The sequence below is a fragment of the Pteropus vampyrus genome, unplaced genomic scaffold, assembly GCF_000151845.1.
Source record: "Pteropus vampyrus isolate Shadow unplaced genomic scaffold, Pvam_2.0 Scaffold4, whole genome shotgun sequence".
Taxonomy (NCBI): domain Eukaryota; kingdom Metazoa; phylum Chordata; class Mammalia; order Chiroptera; family Pteropodidae; genus Pteropus; species Pteropus vampyrus.
This window is the reverse complement of record NW_011888785.1, coordinates 20,170,377-20,194,826: the sequence shown is the minus strand read 5'-3', so window position 1 is coordinate 20,194,826 and position 24,450 is coordinate 20,170,377. Positions and strand designations below refer to the sequence as shown.

At 36.1% G+C, this 24,450-nt stretch overlaps 1 protein-coding gene and 1 pseudogene across 3 annotated transcripts in view; one reads left to right on the top strand and one right to left on the bottom strand.

Annotated features, from left to right (window-relative positions):
• The window catches only part of GRM3 (glutamate metabotropic receptor 3), a 210,744-nt gene that overhangs the window by 134,525 nt on the left and 51,769 nt on the right, over window positions 1–24,450 (top strand). For 2 of the 3 annotated variants that reach the window (XM_011364344.1, XM_011364352.2), the window contains one exon: window positions 325–1,180. The exons of the other annotated variant lie outside the window; for it this stretch is intronic. In XM_011364344.1, coding sequence (XP_011362646.1) covers window positions 325–1,180 — 856 coding nt within the window. The remainder of the gene's footprint in view (window positions 1–324; window positions 1,181–24,450) is intronic. 3 annotated transcript variants of the gene reach the window in all.
• On the bottom strand, window positions 4,759–4,877 carry LOC111742940 (annotated as a pseudogene).

Genomic DNA, 24,450 nt, shown 5'->3' with positions numbered 1-24,450 from the left:
TAAGAAGGACCCTACACACTTCAGATCACCACACTGAGGACACCTGAACAGGATTGATCCTAGTCCGGGGTCTAGCACAAAGTCTAGGAGAGAGAAGGGTGCCCTTCTTATTTCTCTACTATGTCCTTTCCCAAAGCATAAACTACCTACTTGAAACCTGCTGCCTAATATTCAAAATACAGTACCCAGGGATGTGTCTGACAAAGCATCAAGAAAAGTTTAGCAATCTAGAAGTGAAAAGAAAGCTGGGTAAAAGGCTGGTATTATTCATTTTTCATGTCCGATTATTTACTTCTGGGTTTTTTCCCTTTCACCCTCCCCTAGGTGGCAAACCTACTTCGGCTCTTCCAGATCCCTCAGATAAGCTACGCGTCCACCAGCGCCAAACTCAGCGACAAGTCACGCTATGATTATTTTGCCAGGACCGTGCCCCCTGACTTCTACCAAGCCAAAGCCATGGCTGAGATCTTGCGTTTCTTCAACTGGACCTATGTGTCCACTGTGGCCTCTGAGGGCGACTACGGGGAGACAGGGATCGAGGCCTTCGAGCAGGAAGCCCGTGTGCGCAACATCTGCATCGCCACCGCGGAGAAGGTGGGTCGCTCCAACATCCGCAAGTCCTACGACAGTGTGATCCGAGAGCTGCTGCAGAAGCCCAACGCGCGCGTCGTAGTCCTCTTCATGCGTGGTGACGACTCGCGCGAGCTCATTGCCGCAGCCAGCCGCGCCAACGCCTCCTTCACCTGGGTGGCCAGCGATGGTTGGGGCGCACAGGAGAGCATCATCAAGGGCAGCGAGCACGTGGCCTATGGTGCCATCACACTGGAGCTAGCCTCGCAGCCAGTCCGCCAGTTCGACCGCTACTTCCAGAGCCTCAACCCCTACAACAACCACCGCAACCCCTGGTTCCGAGACTTTTGGGAACAGAAGTTCCAGTGCAGCCTCCAGAACAAGCGGAACCACCGGCGCGCCTGCGACAAGCACCTGGCCATTGACAGCAGCAACTACGAGCAAGAATCCAAGATCATGTTTGTGGTGAACGCGGTGTATGCCATGGCCCATGCCCTGCACAAAATGCAGCGGACTCTCTGTCCCAACACCACCAAGCTTTGTGATGCTATGAAGATCCTGGACGGGAAGAAGTTGTACAAGGATTACTTGCTGAAAATCAACTTCACAGGTAAGCAGTGAGCCTTTAATCTTCTAAGGTACAAACAGGTGATATCAAAGAGAAATCAGATACCTTCTGCCTCGACCCAGAAATCATTATTTTGGAGACTCAAAAAAGGGGTTCAAACTATTAAACAAATATTCTAAGATGCCATATGATGGCTCTTTGATGTTCTTACTTATTTTTGAGTGAATATCTTGGCTGGCATACTACATGAAGTTGAAAGGCTCCATAGGCTGTGCTGATCATGGTAGCTGCCAGATGTGGGCTATGCAACATTTGCTCCCTGTCTTGTTAGCTGTATGATATGACACTCATGATAAGGGCATTTAATCTTCTTTCACAGACCTGGCAACTCTGTAAGGAACGTGAACTTCCAAGCTTTCTTTGTGGGTGATTTGAGCAAAGAATCTCATAACTTTCACAGTGAGTGAAAGAAAAAAAGTCACTCTTTTCCCAACGTCTAATTAGGGGTAGAAATGGAAAGCTACTCAGACCATGGTGACTTCTGGGCATCTGAGTTTATTTCTTTTGCCATATAGAAACATTTCCATGTCAGCATTGAGAGTTGCAGACTTTCTTAAATTGCATTATGAAATGAAACTTTTTCTGGGAGTCTGAGTATAAGCAAATGGAAGACTGATAGAAGTCATTGAGATACACTAGTGAAAATGTAAAAGTGTCTTCAAAGTGGCTTTTGCTGCCTCTCTATTTACTTCTAAATGTTGTTTTAATATTTCTAAATATAACATTGCATTTTAATGTATTACTAACATATGAGAAGCATAAAATCTTTAGGTTTGCATGCTCCGGTAAGGTACAAGTGATATCATTGCATTAATACACTGGTTCTAGAGACTTTAGCTTAATTCCAAATCATTAAATAGTAAGTAGTATTAGTGGGCACAAAATGTCAAAAATATTGTAATGATAAAATGCTTTCATTTACCTAAATTGTTATAATCTCTCACAGCACTACAGCATCACTCTAGTCTGCTTGGTATGTTTCAATTAATTTATCATTCAAGACATGAAGGCTTGTTGGCTCAGATCATACTATCATTGGAGCAAGTGGTAGTTCTCAGTTCTCCCTTAAAGATCATCATTCAGAAGTCAAATGGCCTGAAAAAGCATTGGTAATACTGAGAGAGGGCCCATGACCATTGTTTCCTATTTTAGAATTCTAATCCCTAAACCAGCCATGAAAATAAGAACAAAAATGACCAGCCTGCATTTTTGCATATCTTTTCTTCATTCCACCCTGAGGAAGCCAAATGTAGTAGAAATCAGTGTCATTCCCTCCTATCCATCTGATAGATACATTCTCTTAACATTAGAATAAGTGGTAAAGATTAAACTTTTTCTGTGCCCTGTATTCCCACAGGTGTACTCCATATAGAAGTAAGCAAAACATGTAAAAATAATAGCAAATCAGCATTTACCTCAAAATCACAGATCAGTTCCCATTGATATCCTCAGTAAATAAGAATGGACCGTAGATTCAGTAAAAAAATATATATATTTCTTTACCCTAAATACAAATGAACTCTTAGGTATCTATAAATTGTATCTATAATGCACTTAATTCTTAAAGATGAATAAGATAAACATCCTTCTCTCCTTTCAGACTACCTTAGGGTAATCACTTATTTTTATTCACCACATATATTAATTTACTTTGTGATTCTAGTTCATTCCTTATTCCCTAGCATGCAAATATATCTATTCATCAATGGTTTATAGAAAGGGAACTCTTAGATTTCAGGGAGCCCTTGAAAGGTGTTTTTGTTTGTTTTTGTTTTTGTTTTATTTGTTTTTTTCTTTTTTTATAGTTATTACAATATTATTCACTATATTCCTTATGCTGTACATTATATCTCTATGACTATTTTGTAACTACCAATTTGTCCTCCTTAATCCCTTCCCCCTTTTTCACCATTCCCCACAACCCCCTTCCCATCTGGTAACTCTCAAAATGTTCTCTGTATCTACGAGTTTGTTTCTGATTTTTTCATTTGTTTATTTTGTTTAGAATCCACGTATATGTGAAATCATATGGCATTTGTACTTCTCTATCTGACTTACTCCACTCGGCACAATACCCTCTAGGCCCATCATGAAATAACTTTTTCCATCCCTTTACTTTCCATCTGTGTGTGTCTTTTAATCTGGAGTCTCTTGTAGACAGCCTGTAAAAGGGTCTTGTTTTCTTATTCATTCAGCCTCCCTGTGACTTTTGATAGGAGCATTTAGCTCTTTTTCATTTGAAGTACTTGTTGATAGATATATAGTTATTGCCATTCTTTATTTATATCTTTGATACATATCTTTTTCTTCTTCTTAAAGAAGTCTCTCCAACATTTCCTGTAATGCTGGTTTGGTGGTAATGAACCCCTTTATCTTTTTCTATTTGGGAAGCTCTTTATCTGTCCTTTGATTCTAAATAATAGTATTATGGGCAAAGTAATCTTGGTGGTAGATCCTGGGTTTTCATTACTTCGAATATTTTGTGCCAAGCCCTCTGGCCTGCAGAGCTTCTGTTGAGAAATAGACTGAGAGTCTTATGGGAGCTCCCTTGTAGGTAACTAATTGTTTTTCTTTTGCTGCTTTTAAAATTCTCTCTTTGTATTTAACCTTTGGCATTTTAATTATGATGTGTCTTGGTGTGGGCCTCTTCGGGTTCATCTTGTTTGGAACTCTCTGAATACTTCCTGGGGTTGTATTTCCTTCATCAGGTTAGGGAAGTTTTCTGTCATTATTTCTTCAAATGGATTTTCAAGTCCTTGCTCTCCCTCTTTTCCTTCTGGTACCCGTATGATGTGAGGATGTTTTATGTAACCAAAATATTATATTCACTTTCTTGACTATTTGAGTCTTAAATGACAAAAAAAAAAAAAAAGGTAAATAAGGCCATTATTTGGGTAAAAAAACAAAAGTATTTTCTTTTTGTCTGCCTTGTTCAATATTATCTTCTATAATTTGTTTCTATAATTTGGTTCTATAATTTGGTTTGGCTATGCAGACCTGACCATAAAGTGGTATTTTAGCTTTCTCAATTTGTCTGACATTACCAGTTGCTCTCCATTTCTGAAGAGAGTAAAGGGTAAAAAATAGATTTAGTCTACAGAAAAGAGAGGGAATTTAGACCAGCCACAAGGTAAATATGATTAGCAGTGAGAATTGGACAGAAAATGAATTACTATGAGAAGATACCAGGATGCTAAATTAGCTAAATTTGTACATTAAAATACAATGTCCTACAAGGCCCTACCTGATCTGCCTCCTCCCTATCCCTTGTTGCTATCTCATCATCACCTTTTACTCTCTCTTTTTCTCATTTCACTCCATCCACCCTTATTTCCAAAGTTAAGGATTTTTCACTGCCAGTTCTCTCTGCTTGTAATGTCCTGTCCCCAAAAGTCCCCGGTGGTTAATTAATTGCTTTACTTCCTTCAAGCCTTTACTTAAATGTTAGCTTCTCAACGAGGCCCACCTGGCAATCCTTAAAATTGCAATGTACTGTTCCAACTCCCACCACAGATGCCCCCATTTTTATTTAACCTGGTCTACTTTTTATTTTTTTTTTACAACTACAGCACCTGGTATTCCTAGGTGGTCTCCCATCTAAGTAGTAACCAGGCCTGACCCTGCTTAGCTTCCAAGATCAGACAAGATCAGATGTATTCAGGGTGGCATGGCCATAGACCCTGGTCTACTTTCTTACACTGTGATTTTTTTTACCTTCTCTCATACCACATCATTTATTATTTTCATGTTTATTCTTTGATCCTCACACTTAAAATATAAACTCCATGAAAACAGATCATTATCAGTTTTGTTCACTGATGTAGTCCAAGCATAATAGGCGCTCAGTAAATATTTGTTGATTATGGATACACTTAACAACCAAACTTGTATTTCCTTCTCTATCTCCATTACTAGATCATGAGCTTTTTCAAGGCAGAGAACATACATTTCATCTCTGATCTCAAATACCTAACGTAGTGTCTGGTACAGAGTGGGCATTATATAAGTGTTTACTGAAAGGATGAGAAAAACAATACATAGATTTATGATTATTTTTGTGAAATTTTAATGTATTTGTTTTGTTCATTAACAAATTAATTTCAAGAAAGAAAAGTGTATGACTTCTGGAATGGCTTCCTTTTTTTTTTAATCTAAAAACCGTCCTTTAGTTATGTTCTATCATTGTATTTGAGATAAATTTATAACCAAATAGCATTAGTGCTGGATCTCTTATTCATCACTGTTTTATAGATGAAGCCTTAAAACTGAAAGTGATTTGTCTAAGGTCATCATCTGGCTGATGGCAGAAGCCAAGTCTGAAATCCAGGTCACTGGAGCCAATGCTGCTTTTATATATATATACAAGGATCCTGGGAAGTTGAGGACTTTGATCTCAAATACCTAACACAGTTTCACACTAGATATTAATGGGACATTTATTAAAGGAATGAAAGATGATTGATCAATAAGTTCAAAATATGTTTCTGTTTGTGCTCCTTTTTATTTATGATCCCTTTAAGGCCCTGGGATCTTCTTTTTCGATTATTTGGAGCTAAGGTGGTTCATAAAATATCCATACTTTTAAAGTCAAGCCTCCGAATCTAAATCTTAGGATATATATTTTTTTTAAGTTTCAAAGCATTTTTTACCAATAACATTTTTCTGTCTAAAACAGCCATGTCATCTAGAATTCTAAAATAAATACTTAAATAAGAATTATGTTTGGCGTCATGTGACTTTTCAAAATTGCTTTGAATAAAATTCCATGTGCTCATCATATAAAAGGAAAGCTTAAACTGCTCAACAGTTAAAAGCAGAGGAAACAGAAAGGGCTATTAAACATTTAAAGAAATGCAATATCACTCTCATTTTGTGTGTTCACAAAACAATATAATCTCTCACTTTTTATTCTGAAATCAGTTTCAGAAAGTGGAATAGAATAATATCACAGTTACAAAAGGCCTTCCTCAAAAATGAACTTGCCCTTACTCTTCACTAGTTAGAAGTGGAAATTCAGGATGTCAGATAATAATATCTTTACTTACTGAAGCACATAAAAGCATACTCAACTGTCAGAGTGATGTGGTAGCCAGAGTACACCCAATACAAAAGAAAGAGTTTATACTTACTGGACGTACTGCCAGAAGTGTTCCAAGACACATCCAATGTAGAGTAGGCCTTATCTTGGGAATAACATTCCTCTGTGTGGTTTGCAGAGATGGACTAAAACATTTGAGAATGGAGAAATTGAGAACTTAACAAGAGAAAATTCACTCAAGATCACATAATAAGTGACAGAACAAACCATCAGGGTCCTGATTTAATCATTCATTTCACAGTTATTTTTAGACTTTAAGCGAGGACCTGGGGACCCAATAATAAACAAGACAGATGCAGTCCCTACTTTGTAAACCTTATATCAGCCTCTAGGCACGAGAATAACCTCAACATATAGAAGCAGGATTATTGGAAGCTGCAATATTAGGGTCTTACATTCTATTTTGTGTCCTATTTTGGTTTTAGTTTTTGTTTTGGATTAGAAAATTTTTTGTATATCTTATGCCTAGAAAAATATCTAAGCTCACTGAACGAATCTTACTCTGTGGGCTTGACTTTCAAGTAAAAAGGACAACTTCCTGTTACTGCTGGACTGGTGGTCATAATGGGATTGGATAATGGAACACACAGCTCTGACAGTTTTTTGTTTGTTTTGTTGGTTGTTTTCTTTTTTCTTTTGCACACTCATCTCTTGGTACCAGCAAAAAGAAAGACTACTGAGATCAGAGAAGACCTAGAGCCTGGTAGAGATGGTCCAGCCTTGTTCTTATGTTTATAATTTTTCACACCTGGAAGGGAGCAGAGGCAGCAAATGGGTAATTCAGCCTTCCTGCCCTACTCATCTCTGCATCTAACTCATCCAGTAGGTACAAGGATCACTCCTGGTATGGCACTGTAATCACAGAGCACAGGCCAAGAAGGGCAGATTTTCTGGGACACTGCACTCCAAGGAATATGTTTGAGCTGGCCCCAACCCAGCAAGGCTCTCCTCTTGAAAAGTTAAGGGCCATCCAAGGCACAGCAAGGAAGCCAAAATGGTAATGGCCAGATCTTCAGATGAATGGGCTTTGAAGTCCCTGAAAGAGCAAACTGCTCTTGATCTTTCTTCCTCCCCTGGAACATTTGTAGTTCCCACAAAAGCACAGAAACTTGTTCCAGCTCTGCTGATCAAAAGCATTTCCAACACGTAAAGATAAATATCCTGTACTTCTTTCTTCCCTTTTCTCTCTGGTCAGCTTCCTGGGTCACAAGAATAAGATTTAAACCCCCAAAGGACACCACTAATGTGGTTACTTATTTGTTTATGCACCATGCATCTGTGCTTTAGTGCCTTAGAAGCTTGAGAAATTATTCTTATTTTAAGGTCACACGATAGAGAACAGGAGTCTCCAGAAAACGTAATTTTCCACTTTGGCCTGAGCTTCCTGCTGCTGCTGCTGCTGCTGCTGCTTCTTGTTATTATTATCCTATAGTTATTATTATGACTCATTATTATTTCATAACCCTTAATTTATCTCAATTCATTTGAAGAGCTACCCTAACAAGCAGAAAAAAATAATCACCCCCAATGAAGAATGAAAGAAATGGATTCGACCACCTTGCTTATCAGAAAAAAAATATGATAAATATACTATTTCCTAGATATTTCCAGACTTTTTGGACACTGTGGTATATTTACAGAAACATCACTTACATAGTTGTCTAGAGGTTGAAGAAAATATTCTGAGCATTTTTTAAAACTATAACTAATATATAGTTTAAAATTAAGTTTAGCCTACAATCCTGACCTTTAGCACACCCAGTATTATCCCACAATAACCTAAGTCTTCTAAAGGTTTCTAATCTCTGTTGCACTGGAGACACATGTTTTTTCACTTCCACATGCCTTTGTGCTACTACTCATCCTCAACAGGACACTAGAAAGGGAGTATTTTCAATGGATTCAGAAAAAAATTCCTGACCAGAATGGCAATCATGTATTGAAATAGAAGACTTTTCTCTAAAGAATTTTAAAAGATTAGATTTTCATCTAATGAAGCAGAGATTAAGAATGCTGATGCTATACCCTGGGAAGTAGTCATTGAGGAGAATGGCTAAAGAATGCAATGACTGGTCACTAGTCTCACCTCCCTCTTACATTTAACAAATGTCCACAGTATCTTTAGTCACTGTATGTGACACCACCAGAAAAAATTATATAGTCATCCTTCACACATTTATCTAAACCCCTAGCATTGTACCTGGGGTAATGTACACACTCCATTTGTGTCTGATTTGTTCTAAAATTATGATAGTGAAAGTATTCATTTTACTGTCTAAGACAAATTAGAATTTGATAAGGTGGCAGAGTCCCCAGAAGTTACAGTACTAAATAACATTTTAAAATAATCAAAGATTTAATTCCATCAAAAAACTGTAAACAATTTTACTGGCACAGAGTTGACCATATATTTGATTCACAAAATAATATCTCAAATACAAAATTATGTTCATACGCAAACTTAGCCACTGAACCAAGTAAGATTTGATGTTCTAAGACTGGCTGTTAATATTTTTCTCTATTTTTTAACTGTTTCTTTCAGCTTTATTGATATATAACCCACTATAATATTGTGTAGGTTTAAGGTGTACAATGTGCTGATTTGATACATTTATATATTACAAAGTGATAACACCATGGCATTCACTAACACCCACATCCTGTCACTTAAGTACCTTTTTTTGTGATGAGAACATTTAAGAACTACTCTCTTAGCAACTTTCAAGTATATAATACAGTATTGTTGCCTATAATCATCATGCTGTATGTTAGACCTTCAGGACTTATTCATCTCGGAACTGGAAGTTTGTACACCGTGTCCAACATCTCCCTGTTTCCCCCTCCCTCAGCCCCTGGTAACCACCATTCTACTCCCTGTTGCTATGAGTTTGGCTTTTTTAGATTCCACATATAAATGATATCATACAGTATTCATCTTTCTCTGACTTTATTTAGCATAATGTCTCTGAGGTCCACCTATATTATCACAAAAGATAGGATTTCCTTCTTTCTCATGGCTGAATAATATTTCATTGTGTCTATAATACTACATCTTCTTTATCCATTCATCTGTTGACAGACACTTAGGATGTTTCTATAACTTGGCTATTGTGGATAATGCTGCAGTGAACATGGGAATGCAGATATCTTTTCGAATTCCTGTTTTACTTTCCTTTGGATATGTACCCAGAAGTGGGGTTGCTGGACGATGTAGTAGCTCTATTTTTAATTTTTGAAGGAACCATCATACTATTTTTCCATACTTGTTGCACCAGTTTACATTCCAACCAACACTGTGTACATGCTTTTTTCCACATACTAACACTTGTTATCTCTTATTTTTGATCCTAGCCATTCTAAAAGGTGTGAGGTGATATCTCATTGTTATTTAGATTTGCATTTCCCTGATGATTAGTGATGTTGAGCACCTTTTCATGTACCTGTTGGCCATTTGAATATCTTCTTTGGAAAAGTGTCTAGGCAGTTACTCTGCTCATTTTTTAATTGGATTGTTTGGGTTTTTTTGCTGTTGAGTTGTATAAGTATTTTTTATATTTTTTATATTAACCCCTTATCAAATAGAGAGCTTGCAAATATTATCTCCCATTTTGTAGGTTGCTTTTTCATTTTGTTGATGGTTTTCTTTGCTGTGCAGAAACATTTTAGTTCGATATAGTCTCTCTTGTTTATTTTTGCTTTTGTTTCATTTCCTTTTGGTGTCAAGCCAAAAAAATCATTGCCAAGACTGATGTCAAGGAGCTTACCCCCTGTTTTTATTCTAGGAGTTTTACTGTATCCAGTCTTACATTCAGGTGTTTAATACATTTTGAGTTTATTTTTATGTATGGTATAAGATAAAGGTCCAGTTTCATCTTTTTGCATGTGGCTGCCCAGTTTTCCCAACTCCATTTGTTGAAGACACTATCCTTTTCCTCACTGTGTATTCCTGGCTCCTTTGTCATAAATGAATTGACCATGTATGCATGGGTTTATTTCTGGGCTCTGTTTTCTGTTCCATTCATCTGTGTGTCTGTTTTTGTTTGTGCTAGTACCATACTTTTTTGATTACTAAACTTTTGTAACATAATTTGAAATCAGAAAGTATTCTGCTTCCAGCTTTCCTTTTCTTTCTCAAGTTTGCTTTGGCTATTTGAGGTCTTTTGTGGTTCTATACAAATTTTAGGATACCCTTTTCTATTTCTGTGAATAATGGCATGGGAATATATTTTTTTTACTTCTTGACATTATTATTTTTTTAATTTTAATTAGTTTTAAGTATATAGTACATTGGTTAGACATCTATATAGTTAGTAAAACGATCCTCCCAATTGTTCCCTCCTTCCCTAGACCCTCCACCTAGCCAATGTATTATCGCTAATTGCAATCCCTATGCCGTGCTCCCCATCCCTGTGACCATACGTCAGCTACTAATTTGTACTTCTTTAACCCTTCACCCCATTCTCCCAGCCCCCCAAAACCCTCTCCCCTCTATCCATCACCAAATTTTCCACTATATTTGTGAGTCTGTTTTGATTAGTTTGTTCTTTTTAGTCCTTAGATTCTGCATATAAGTGAAATCATATAGTGTTTATCTGTCTCCATCTGACTTAAATATCTTCTAGGTCCATCAAAGCAATATCTTTTTCCATTCCCTTACTTTTTATATGTAGGGGTCTTGTTTTCTTATCCTTTCAGCCCCCTTATATTTTGGTTGGAGCATTTAATTCTTTTCCATTTAAGGTACTTATTGATAGGAATGTATTTGTTACCATTCTTTATTCCTGTTTTTGATACATGTTTTTTCTTCTTAAAGAAGTCCCTCCAACATTTCCTGTAATTCTTGCTTGGTGGTGATAAATTCCTTTAGTTTATTTTTGTCTGGGAAGCTCTTTATCTGTCCTTCAACTCTAAATGATAGCTTTGCTGGATATAGTATTCTTGGTTGTAGATCCTGAGTCTTCATCCTGTCAAATATTTTTTGCCAAGCCTTTCTGTCCTGCATAGTTTCTTCTGAGAAATCAGCTGCCAGTCATACAGGTGTTCCCTTATATGTAATTATTTGTTTTTCTCTTGCTGTTTTTAATTTCTTTCTTTGTATTTAAACTTTGGCATTTTAATTATGATGTGTCTTGGTATGGGCCTCTTTGGATCTCTGATTTTTGGAATTCTCTGAGCTTCCTGGGGTTTTATGTCCATTTCCTTCACCAAGTTAGGGAAGTTTTCCAACATTATTTCTTCAAACAGCTGTTCAACATCTTGATTTTCTTCAGTTATGCCAATCAGATGAATATTTGGAGCTTTAATAGTGTCCCATATCCTCCTTAAATTATTTTTATAGTCTTGGCATCTTTTTTCATGCCATTCTGATTGAGTGTCCTGATTGGGTTTCCTGTCCTCTAGATAGGGCATGTGATCCTCTTCTTTATTCATTCGTTTATTCCTTTGTTTATTCCATTAATATCCTTCGCATCTCAGATATGTTCTCCATTTCAGACTAGTTTCCTTTTATAATTTCCATTTCCGTTTTTATCTCTTTGTTGGAGTTCTCTTCACTTCCCAAAAGTTCATTGAGCATCTTTATAATTAGTATTTTGAACTTTGCATCTGTTAGATTACTTGACTCCATTATATCTGGATCTATGTTCTGTTCTGTGTTCTGGTTTCTGCTTCTTTGTCTTCCCATTTTGGCTGCCTTCCCATGTCTGTTTCTATGTACTAAGCAAAGCTCCTAAGTCTCCTGGTCTTATCAGTGTGGATCTGTGAAGTAGGTGTCCAGTGGCACAGCCCTGAGAGGGGTTCAGCTGCAGGCCAAATCTAGCCCAAGCCTCTGCCCCTCTGGGGCCACCTGTTAAGATTCAGCAAGCAATCCACAGATGCTGTGCTTACAGTTGCCTTAAAAGGCCACACCAGAAACCAAAGCCAGCTACCTCCACCAGTGTGAGTCTCAGCAAGGAGCACCTGACACGCTGAGGATACACCTGAATGTGGCTTGGGTGGGCTGCAAGTTGGGGGAGGCAGGGTTTCAGGGAATTCCTGGGCGGACCTCTGTTATCCAGTTTGATTATGTCACAGCTGTGGCGGCGCTGTGTCAGGCTCACTGGTAGGTGGGAGGACTCAAGAGGGAGCAATGGATATCGCCAGCACTTCTGTGTCAAGCGAGTCTCACCTGGGCCCTCACTCCGACGCTGTCTCCCTGTAAGTCCCTGGGGCCCCCTGCACACAGCTGAATCAGCACTGGTGCTCAGAGCCAGCAGGTCCATCACCACAAAAATCCACTCACCTACGCGGCCCCTTTAAGAGGCATCTGCTTCTGCCACTGCCAAATCCTCCATCTCACTCTGCTGCTCAGGACCAGGCAGCCCCGCATCCTCGCCCCATCCTACCTTCTGCCATTGCAGGATGTTTTCTTGGATTTCTCCTTAGTTGTATGGCTTGTTCATCTAGATCCCAGGTGATTTTTCCTTGCTTCTGCTCCTTGTTTCTGTCACAACTTTGATTTGGTCTCCAGAGGGATAAACAGAACCTCTATCATCTATGCCATTTTTTCCTCTCTCGACATGGGAATTTGTTTAGAGATTGAATTGACTCTGTAGATCACTTTGAGTAGTATGGATAATTTAACAATATTAATTCTTTCAACCCATGAGCATGGGATATCTATCTATTTATTTGTGTCATCTTTGATTTCTTTCATAAATGTCTTATAGTTTTCAGTGTACAGCTCTTTCACCTCTTTGGTTAAACTTATTCCTAAGTATTTTATTCCTTTTGATGCTATGGTAAATAGAATTGTTTTCTTAATTTCTCTTTCTAAAAGATCTTTGTTAGTATATATAGAAACACAACTGATTTTTGTATATTGATTTGTATCCTATATAACTTCATTAAATTTGTTTAGTTCTAACAGTTTTTTTAGTGAAATTTTTAGTTCGAACAGTTTTTTGGTGAAGTCTTTGGTGAAGTTTTTGGTGAAGTTTTCTGTGTTTAATATAATGTCATCTGCAAATAGAAACAGTTTTACATCTTTCTTTCCAACTTAGATGGCTTTTATTTCTTGCTCTTGCCTGATTACTCTGGCTAGGATTTCTAGTACTATGTTGAATAAAAGTGGCAAGTAGGGGAATCCTCATCTTATTCCTTATGTTAGAAGAAAAGCTTTTAGTTTTTTAACCATTGAAGGTAATGTTAGCTATGGGCTTGCCATATATGCCCTTTATTATATATAAAGGCATGTTCCCTCTATACCCAGTTTGTTGAGAGTTTTTATTATGAAAAGATATCGAATTTTGTCAAACACTTTCTCTGCATCCATTGAGATGTATGATTTTTATTCTTTATTTTGTTAACACCGTATATTACATTGATTGACTTACAAATGTTGAACCATCCTCGCACCCGTATAATAAGTCCCACTCAATCATGGTGTATGATCCTTTTAATGTATTGTTGAATTCAGTATGCTAAAATTTTGTTGAGGATTTTTGCTTCTATGTTCATAAGGAATATTAGCCTGAATTTTTTTTTTCTTATTGTGCTGTTATCTGGTTTGGGTATCAAAGAAATGCTAGTCTCATAAAATGAGTTTGGAGATGTTCCCTCATCTTCTGTTTTTTGTAAGTGTTTTTTTAAAAAACGTATTAATTCTTTTCAAAATGTTTGATAGAATTCACTAGTGAAGTTACCTTGTCATGGACTTTGTTTGTTGGGAGGTTTTTGATTACCAATTCAATCTCCTTGCTAGTCATTGGTCTGTTCACATTTTCTGTTTCTTCATAATTCAGTCTTGGTGGGTCATGTTTCTAGGAATTTATCCATTTCTTCTGGTTTTTTCAATTTTTTGGAATGTAATTGTTCATAGTAGTTTCTTATGATCCTTTGTTGTTGTGTGGTATCAGTCATAATATCTCTTCTTTCATTTCTAATTTTATTTATTTATTGTATCTAGTTAGGTCCCTTCCAGGGAGAAACTGGGTGGTGAGCATTTTTAACCTGCTCCCTCTGTACTGAGCCCTAGGTAATGGATGAGCATTCTCATCCATTAATAATTGCTTCTTTGTTTGCTATAGTCTTGTGGGTCTTGTGGACACAGCCCTGTAGGCTTTCGGAGCTAGGTGTTTTCTGGGCCTTCCTTCAGGTGAGAAGTCTTAAAGGTTGAGACACTAGATGTTGGGTGTAAACCCTTTACTATTCTGGGAGAAGTTGGGAGTCGGGTCTTCCCTCTTGATTGTATGGTGTTGTGCTGAGAGTGCGGTTATGGTGAGAGTGTGTCTCACTCAGCCTTTCCTACCCATTTTGATGTGGGCATTTTCTGGTTCACTCAGCTCCTTTCTGGATTTCCTTCAGAGGGAATTGCTCCATGTGTAGCTGTTGATTCAGTGTGTCCATAGCAGAAGGGCAATTGAGTAGACTCCTATGTCTCCTTCTTTAAAGACTGCTCTCCAGTTTCATTTTTACAACCCAGAATCCTGATGAGTATTGCATGATGCCTATATAAGTATTTGTCTCCTACTGGCCCTTAGGATTAACCTGCTACTTATCCTTTCATTCATTCTTCCCAGCAGATGAGCAGTAAATTAACAACGGTTTTTTTAAAAATATACTAGAAAAACTTAAAATTAAGGCAATTTAATGTATAACTTAGTCAGCTAATTCGAAAAAGATAGTTATTTCTATTTTATTTATAGAATGAATTTATCATGTGTGGAACCCAATTCCAGGAGAATAGTTTGACAGCCAATAGTTCAGATTCCTTAGATTCTTTTTTGAGACAAGATTACATAGTCTATCCTTGAAGTAAGTCAGTTGGCTAGCTACAGGTCTCATATTTTACCACAGCAAACTTCTTACATAATTTTGTTCCTTATGGTAAAGCAAAGAAGGAATTGGGAATTTCATCTGTTATAAACCTAGCTTTATAAAACTAGTTATAAATTAGTGCTGATTGTTGTAAACCTAGTGCTGCTAAAGGAAAAAAAAATTAAATATGGAGGGGATTTGTGGATAATGGTGACATATATATATATATATATATATATATATAAAGACAACACCTCATGATACAATTGTGAAACTTTTCAGAGACTCTTTAGTCTTTGGTGTAAATTAGTATCAAGTACTACAAAGGATGAAAAAATGAGTAAATAAGTTATTTCTGCCCTCAAGCAACTCACAACTAGTAAGGGCAATAAAAGAATATAAGTTTTATACTATACAGCAGTTCATCTTTGGCATCTTAAGAGAGGGGTAAGTAGCATAGTATGTATGTATGAAGAAGAGATTGACAGTGAGCAGGGAGTCAGAAAAGACTTTCTAAAAGATCTAATACTGGATATAACCAAGATTTTGTTAGAAGTAGGGAGGGAGAAAATATTTTTCAGATGAAGAGATAATTCTACACAGGCATGTTCATAACTTTTCACGTTTCATTTTTGTTTAACTATTAAAATTCAGAGCTCTTTTAAAAATTAAAATTATATTGAAATGGTAAAGTACTCATCTGAATTTTAGATTAAATCTGAAATGTACATTTTTAGCCCCCTTTATAAAAATGTATAAATTTTCACAAAATCATATTGTTTATAATCACTAACCTATTATCTTTACCCTGAAATCAGCTAAAACTGATAAAGTTCTAATCTGAAAAGGAGATAAAAAGAAAAAGAAACTAGCATTTATTGATTGCTGCCTGACTGACAATAGCCACTTTATGTATTTCATTGATTAATTCTCATAAAAATTCTGTCAGGTACATAGATACTAGTACCCCTATTTTATAGATTTAAATGAGGTTCAAAGGAGTCAAATGGCCTTCTCAAATCTGTAAAGCTAAGTAGCTTCCAAAGTCAACAAAGACTATCTGTTTCCTAATTACATGTTATTTTCCACTACTGCTTTCTTAGGTGAAAAAAATAAGTTTGTTCCTAGAAAAAGGATGTAGTCCTATTAACATTTGGCTCAGCTTACTATATATCGGTACAGTAATAAATAGTTGCCCCCAAAGGTTTATTATCCAAAAAAAATTTTAACTCTTTCATTAATTGCTATAATGGTATCTTCAGTAAAGAATGGTTCATAACAAAGGCCTCTAATTAAATACTTGACTCCTTCTGAGATCATCAAATTGCACTAGATCAATATTCACAATATTATACTGTTATTTCTGAGAATCAATAGTAAATTGCAAAAGAAAGAAAAAGAAAAGGTCACTCGTAGCCTGTTAAAACCGCATTTTTCTTCTTTGTCACCCCATTTACTCATTCTAATTATAAATCTCCATACTAATTTAAAATAAATTGATAAAAGAAAGGGAAAAAATACTAGGTCTGAAACTCTTCCAGAATTTTCATCTAAGACGATAATAGTTTTGTGAGATGGTTGCTTTGGTGTATTTGAGTTTTTCTCATTGTGTACATGTTGTTGGGTGGTGGTGGTGGTGGTAATTTGTTTTATAGCACACATCACAAATCAAATCAAATTTTCTTTCTAAAAAAATTTTAAAATATCATTGATACTTTCCTAAATTAGAACTTCTTAAGAATTTTCTGTCATAAAGTTTTGTTTATAGGCTATCCAGTCATCAATAATCACATGTTAGCACTATACCAGCTTCTTGGGGTACTTAAAAAAATCTTCTCTGTCCCTAAAATGCTTATAGTCTATTAAACCTTAAACTCGATTATCTCAATTTTGATAAAAGTAGAAAACAAAAGTTATTATTTCTCAATCATCAAAAAGCAAGACTTTGGATAATGCAGTTCTTTATATCCCCTTAATTTTTATTTGTTAAGAACTCTGTGTCATTTCTAGAAATACTTTAAACAGAAAAAAATATATAAATAAAATGTTTCTAAAAGGAAAACAAAAGTGCCAGCTTCCAGAGACAGTTTCCTTTACTGCTTTTGCCTCTTAATTTAACCTGTGAAAATTCTCTTTTCCATTTAATTCCTCCCTTTTCAGTGCAGAAATTTATTGTTCTTTTTCTATCTTGTGTCTTAGAAGAGTCTTTTGCTGCTGAATTAATCCAGTAGCTAAGCAGTGTGAAAAAGAAAAAGGAAAGTATACTTTGTTTTATTTTTCTCTGGAACATTATATCATAATTGTATTTAAAATGTTATAGCAATATTTGGGACTCTGACAGATACTTTTAGAAGTGAAGTGCGGTCTATTAATTTGACAACAGAAATAAGAAAACAAGGGGTTGATATTCCAGCCTTCCACTCCTTTTTGCTGACATCAACAATATAAATTTAGTCATCCAAACTACTAGACTAGAAAGTGAATTAGTTAATACAATTCTCTGAGTTTACAGGCTCATCCATTTTTACCATATCTCAAGCCACAGTGCAGCAAAGTGTTGATTTTCTTGTTCCTCTTGTTTGATTGTCCATCACAAGAGCTTACTCAGTCAAGAAGCTAAAAATGAAGGCATTGCCAAAAATTCAGAATCCTAAAATCCTACTAATACTTGTGAAGATGTATGTCACTGAACACTTAATCATTTTTGAAACAGTTTTAAACACACTATAATTAGATCCTTGCTACAACCCTGTGAACTAGGTTAAGTAGATGTTATTATAGGTGAGGAAATGGAGGATGGAAGAAGTGAAGTCACTCGTCCAAAGTCAAAGAAAAATAACTCCTAGATTAGAATTCATGTTTTTTGATTATTGTACAGTGATATGTCCCCTCAATTTCCAAGGTAATAGGCAGTATCATGATTCTTGTCTAATAAAGCAGAAAAATGTGACCGGAGGCAGAACCAGTCTGGTTACGTTTGTTGTTAGCAAGTCTTAAAAGAATATTGGCTCTCGTCAAAGCAAGAGACAATGAATCATATTTCAATGAATCAAAGTTCATTTTTACTCTAGATCTACTGCTGTGTGGCTCTGTGGCTTGGGGCAAGTCACTCTTGGGTTCCTCTGTTAATATTTTAGAAACACTACATATATGCTGAGTGCCAAATAGGACTAGCACATATGTTTTTTTTGTTCTTACCTTTCAAATGATGAAGGTATTCCTGTTTCTGGAAGAATAAAAATTTCTAGTTGTAGTTAAAGAGGGTGGTAATCCATATTCCACTCACACTAGAAAGACTTCATGAAGGATATGGGATTAGAAGTGAACTTGAAAGAACCAGGTGAATTTCATGTAGTCATTCAATATTTATTTCTGACCTTCTCTACATCGATCCCAGCTTTAGACCCTAGGAATAAGCAGTGTAACCTAACAAAGGCCCTATCCTCACAGAGCTGATGTTCCATAAATAAGCCGGTAAATACAAAGTATGTCACATGGGGATACATGCCATGGAGAAAAATAAAGCAAGGCAAGTGGACAAGGGAGTCCGGTGTGTGTGTGGATGGGGTGTTACTGTTTTATATGAGGTGATCAGGGGAAACTTCAGTGACAATTTGACATGTGAGCAGAGACCTGAATGAAGTGAAGGAGTGCCGTGGGGAAATATGAGGAGAGCATTCCCAGGAAGGGAATAACAAGGTCTGAGGTGAGAAGCCTGCTTGATGTATTCCAAAGGAAGCAGTGTGGCTGGATGAAGTTAGCACAGAAGGGAGAGAGGAGGTTATCAGAGGGGTGCTAAGGTCCATATCTTGGAGGATCTTGTAAGAATTTTGGCTTTTACTCCGAGTTTGATTAGAAGCTATTAGGAGGCTCTGAGAGAGAAGTGATAGGAACAATATCAAAGATTTAGAATAGGGCACATTTTAAAATTATGGTTACACATTCAAAAAGCTAATAAAGAAATCTAAAGAGGCCTGTCAGTGTTGACATCCTAATATGTATCTTTCATAAATACAGAGGAGTGCAAGACATTTTAATTTCTAAAGAGTAAGGCTTTTGTTTAATTTTCCAAGGTACTCAATTAGAACCAGAATCAATTCCCTCTATTGTGCATTACCAGCTAAGCACACATGGATTTACTCTCCAGATTAAGTTGTAATTTTTATACTCCAGACTCAAGACTGGACAAATGTACTTAGTAAATAACAATGTGTTTCTATAGAATTTGTGCACTCTCCATCCAGACTTTGTACCATACAATCGTTGATCATATCTACAAAAAGAAAAGAATCACTGAGTGATATTTGCTTAGCCCTGTATGTTGTGGTGATAATAGAATATTGTTCTCTCTGTAAACCTCTCTTCCATACAGCACAAAACCTTAATCTAATTGTGTGGTTTCAGACAATCCTCAAGTTGTTCTGGCCTCTTGCACTTCCTGTGCATAATAGTGATCGTAAGGTGTCCTGCTTCTGTCCCCATAATAATTTATTTTTATGATAGGGCCAACATAAAACATTACAGACTTCATTGTTCAAAGTATTAAGATATTTCTACAACGATTATTGAAGAATCTTTCTTATGTTAGACACTGGAAGGGGACAAAGAAAAAGATGGGATCATGACCCTCCAATGACCACGAATCTTCTGGGAAAGGCAAGCATATATCATGCAACATATGGTAGATGCATTAAGGGCTATAACAGAAGTATCGGGGCAGTAAATTCTCCTGTTTGGTACTTTACTTTTTAAAAATATACTTGTAAATATATGGTATCTCATTTAATTTTTATTCCATTTGCAAACAAACTGTGCTTATTTAACATAGTTGAAGGTAATGCAGATTCCAACTGGGAACTAAGAAAGTTGGGCAGGAGTAGCTCAAGGAAGGTGTCTCAAAAGGGACTTGAAGAATAAATCATCTAAAAATTAGGTGAACATTTGCATAAGTTTAATAGTAAGACACCTTAAAGATCCCCAAACTGGAGCCAGTTCCTCAGTACCTGCGAAGGGGAATTCTGGCTCTTTGGTTTGTGATGACCTTGGATCTTTTATTCTAGGAAAACTGCATAGATTCTGGCTTCTGATGGTTTACTCAGTCTCATCTCTTGTCAAAGGATCAAGATACTGGAAATTACTGCTCAATAATTTTTAAGAAAGAGAATATTGAAACTCATTATTTGATTGTGGTTATTATTAACAATTAGGAACCTAGCAGACACAAATTTTGTTTTCAAGAATAACATAGGTATAACGTGAAATGAAAAATGGTGTTCTCCTAGAAATTCATGAATCGTTACTGCTCTTGTTATGAAGAAAAACAATGTAGATATATTCTGTGTCATTGGGAATTTCATATTCCAGTTCTACTTCATCAAGAATGGCAAGGCAATCTTGCTTGATTCCTCCACATTGGAAACCACCTCACATAATGTATTCACTAAATATTCCCACTATAAGTTTGGAAATGTCATCTTTCCTGAAGCCAATCTTAGCTTAATGACTTTTTTATAGAAGGTAACTCTAATTGAAGTAACTTGCATATAACCAAGTATCGTAATATAAATGAAATATACTGAACAGAGAATCAGAAGATATGAGGTCTGCCTCAAGTTGTGACATTATCTACCCTAGAGACCTTGAGCAAGGCATCCAAGCTCTCTGGGCCTCAGTTATGTCATATATCATTTTTTAAAAAATCTTTCTTGAAAAGGAACTTTAAAAAAATATCTAAGACACTCATTTGTATCTCACAAACACACATCACATCACATCACATATAAACACATCATTGGAATGTTTCTTTTTATTCACAAAATCACCACAAAATAATACTTTTACTTTATCTTTCAATACCACTAAAACAAGTGATCATTCTTCCCACTTCATCAAAATTTCATCTAGTCAAAGCTGTTTCTTGTCCTGTGGAAGCATCTTTAATCGACACTGGCCAGTGCGTCATTTTTCCTGTTTGTTTAGAGCTCATAATAAAATTGCCCAGAACATCTATTTTTGTGTGAATATCACCATAAGGGAAACATCAGGTAAGAAGTAGGGAGGAGAGAGCAGAAACTGACAGGAACTTATTTCAACCATAAATTTTTGTTTCTAGCGCATGAGGTGCCATCCAGTTGCTCCATAAGCCATCATTACAGTAAAAGTTCATGATGAAGGGCAAGAGTAAATTTGCTAAAGGGCTAGAAAAAAACATTTAGCTTTATGTCTTTTCAATTTTTTTTCGGATTGCTAATAAAAAGAATCAACTTTTGAACTTTAAGCCATTTTTAACCTAGTCCTAAAAGAACCAATAAAAGCAATTAAATCATTCCATGAACTACTTTTGTTTTTCTATCCTGCATTTACCCTTCTTGCATTGGCAAAATGTGAAGGAAACTTCAAGGTTACTTAGTCAAAGTTTTCAAACTTTAAAAAAAAGAACATAATTATTTCTAAACCAGTATTTACAAAGAAATACAGTATTTAAAACAGATAAAAGTGGAGTCACTTTATTGAATTCAGGAGATGTTGGGAACATTCTTCTGATAGTTTGTCTTCCTTCTCTTCACCCTTCTCAGTCTATTATACTCATTAATTAGATGAGGAAACCAGAGGCCTATTTCTATCTATGTAATATAATAGAAGGTATATATAATAGATACATCTTATTTATTGATATAAAGTATATAATTTATATACATATAATAGAAATTTTTCTACTTATAGACTTTCGGCTGATTCATTTTTATTTAGATTAGCAAAATTATGATCTAGAACAAAAATTCTACTCATACTACCCTAAACAAATGAGAGTATGAGCAATTGTATGTCGTCATGATGTCCGCAACCATTGTAGTTTGTTTGATGTGTTTTTATGAAAGTGAGAATATTTAAAGTGCTAGTAAGAAGATACATATGATTATAAGAGAAGAAAAACTTGAGATAATTTTTTTAAGTTTTGAGAAAAGTAACCAATTTTACAATGCACATGTGAGACTAAGCATTGGAGAGTTCAGCTGATTCTCAGTGACAGAGAGTGATTCAAAATTTGGGACAAGGCTACGCACTTGTGCTGATACAGTCGTGCACCAAGAAACAAAGAGAAGCAGCTAACAAAAGAAGGTAAACATTGGAGTGTGTGGATGCAGAATTGGTATTTACCTCTGATGCTTGTTACCTTTGTGTTACTTGAAAAGATGTTAGAATTATGGCCAAGATTGACTCACCATAAAAGCATCTCTGTTGAAACTTTTGTTCCAAGCCACAGATGGTCCAATGGTTTCAAAACCTATTTTAATCTAAACAGAACCAAAGTGAGCATCAAAGTTGTGATGGAGGATATAGCTGCTGAGAAATTCTTCACAACATTTCCAGGGAAAATGAAGGATAATCTTATTCAAACAGGTTTTTGATGGGGAAAAATTGGTCTATTTGGGAAGAGACTAATATGCACATTTTACCACTTGACATGTTTACTAGAAATGATGGGACTGTGGGCATAAACTCCCCTCAATTGCTTTGGATTTAGGACCAAAGGGATTTCTGAACACCTTTTTAGAGCCTAGTTCATTCATATGTAGAAAACTTGTTTGCTCTACATAATAAACAACTCAGTTTCTGAGCCCCTTTCTCGAATGACTGATCCATTTAGAGGGCACTGTGCTTAGATTTTTATTTTCCTTTGGAGATATAATTTAGTTGAGAGAATGAAGTCTAATCACAGTGCCCCTCATTATTATCAGAACTTCTGGAGTTATTTCAGAGTTCCAAGATTATTTTCCTTTATTTTTCCTAATTTAAAAATACAACATAAAATAAATTATATTGCATATCAACTAATAAAATCTATACTCATCTGCTAAATTTGCAAAATTCTCTCCATAAAGCTAATTAACTAGATAAAAGGTCCATATCAGCCTTGAAGCAGTTCTTGTCTCTAAGGGCCTAACTCAGTAATTAATTATGTTTCTGAGAGTTTCAGAAAACACTTTTCCAGCTTCATGAGTCTTTAGAAATGAAACATCTTGGGCATCATCCAAAATATCTTAATTTCTCAATCTGCTTAGAGTCACATCAACTTTCTCCAAGGAAACAGTTAAAAGTCTTTAAAATGAGACCTGTATATCCTCACTCTCATCCTTTAATCAGTTATTTACCTCAGGGTATAAATAACACCAATTGAATTTTTAATTAACCTCATTTTTAAAGCATTGTTAACATTAGAGTGATCATTCATTTAGGATTAGCTTAACATATTGGCTTGATCGAAATTAAAAATATTAATAAAGCAAGAGTGAAGTACAGAAAGTCTACAATGCTATGCAGATATGTTGTTAACGAGCCATACCTTGGTCTCTATGAAATTTCTAAATGTTAGGTAGGATGTGTATGGACATGTCACAGTGGCCAGGACTCTGGCAGCATCACCTGTCATATCATCATGTTAACCTTTTCTCTACTGAGGAAAATTCTTTGGCAATTCAAGACCTCCCAAGAGACATGACTAGAACCCTAGTTAAGCATGAGTTGCTGAGGGTGAGATCCGGAAAAAATGTACATGGAGATGGGGTCTAGAGGAATTGAAACCCAGGAAGTAGGAGAAAGGCTAAGATAATCTTCCCCACCAAATCATTTTACATTTACCTTGGGCTTGGCCTTCTCCCCAGATTCAGACACGATGGCTTTTTAAAGCTCCTCAAGGAAAAGTAGACTATAAACATTCTAAGCATAATCAAAAGATGTGTACAGGTAGCACTGACTCTTTATAAAGCCTATGTCTTAGAGCTAACACCTCAAATTATATGGCAGTGTCACTATCACAGTCTGAATGTACTCACCCCCTCCATATTCAGTCTTCAGATTTGAAAAGCTTTTGAGTTATTCTTAAAAAACAAGAGTAATATAAACTTCAAAAAACAACTAGTAGAGGATGGGGTAAACAATATCAGAAGAGATACACCCTCTTGAATATATAAAGCCACCCTCCCAAACTTTATTTGAAAGGAGGCTTTCTTTCCTTTCCTCTGGGATTTCTTAATGTCACCCTGACAAAGCTGAAGAGGGAGGGTCAGAATTTTTAATTATAAGTTTCCTTTAATTACAGGCTCCTTTGCTATGTTTACTAAACAGCTAGTAGCCCTGAGGGCGGAGTTAGGCTGTTTAAAGTCATGTTTTAATCTCCTCTGTAATTGCAATTTGATTGCTGGTGTAAATTACCTAGTAGGCTTGCCACCTTCAGTGCCAGCCATTTCCCAGAGTGCATAATTTTGAATTAAAAGGCTGATATCCATCCAAAAGTTCCCAGAATGTTTCATGGACTCAGTGAATTATGCATTAAACAGAATTCTTTAAAAAGAAGGCA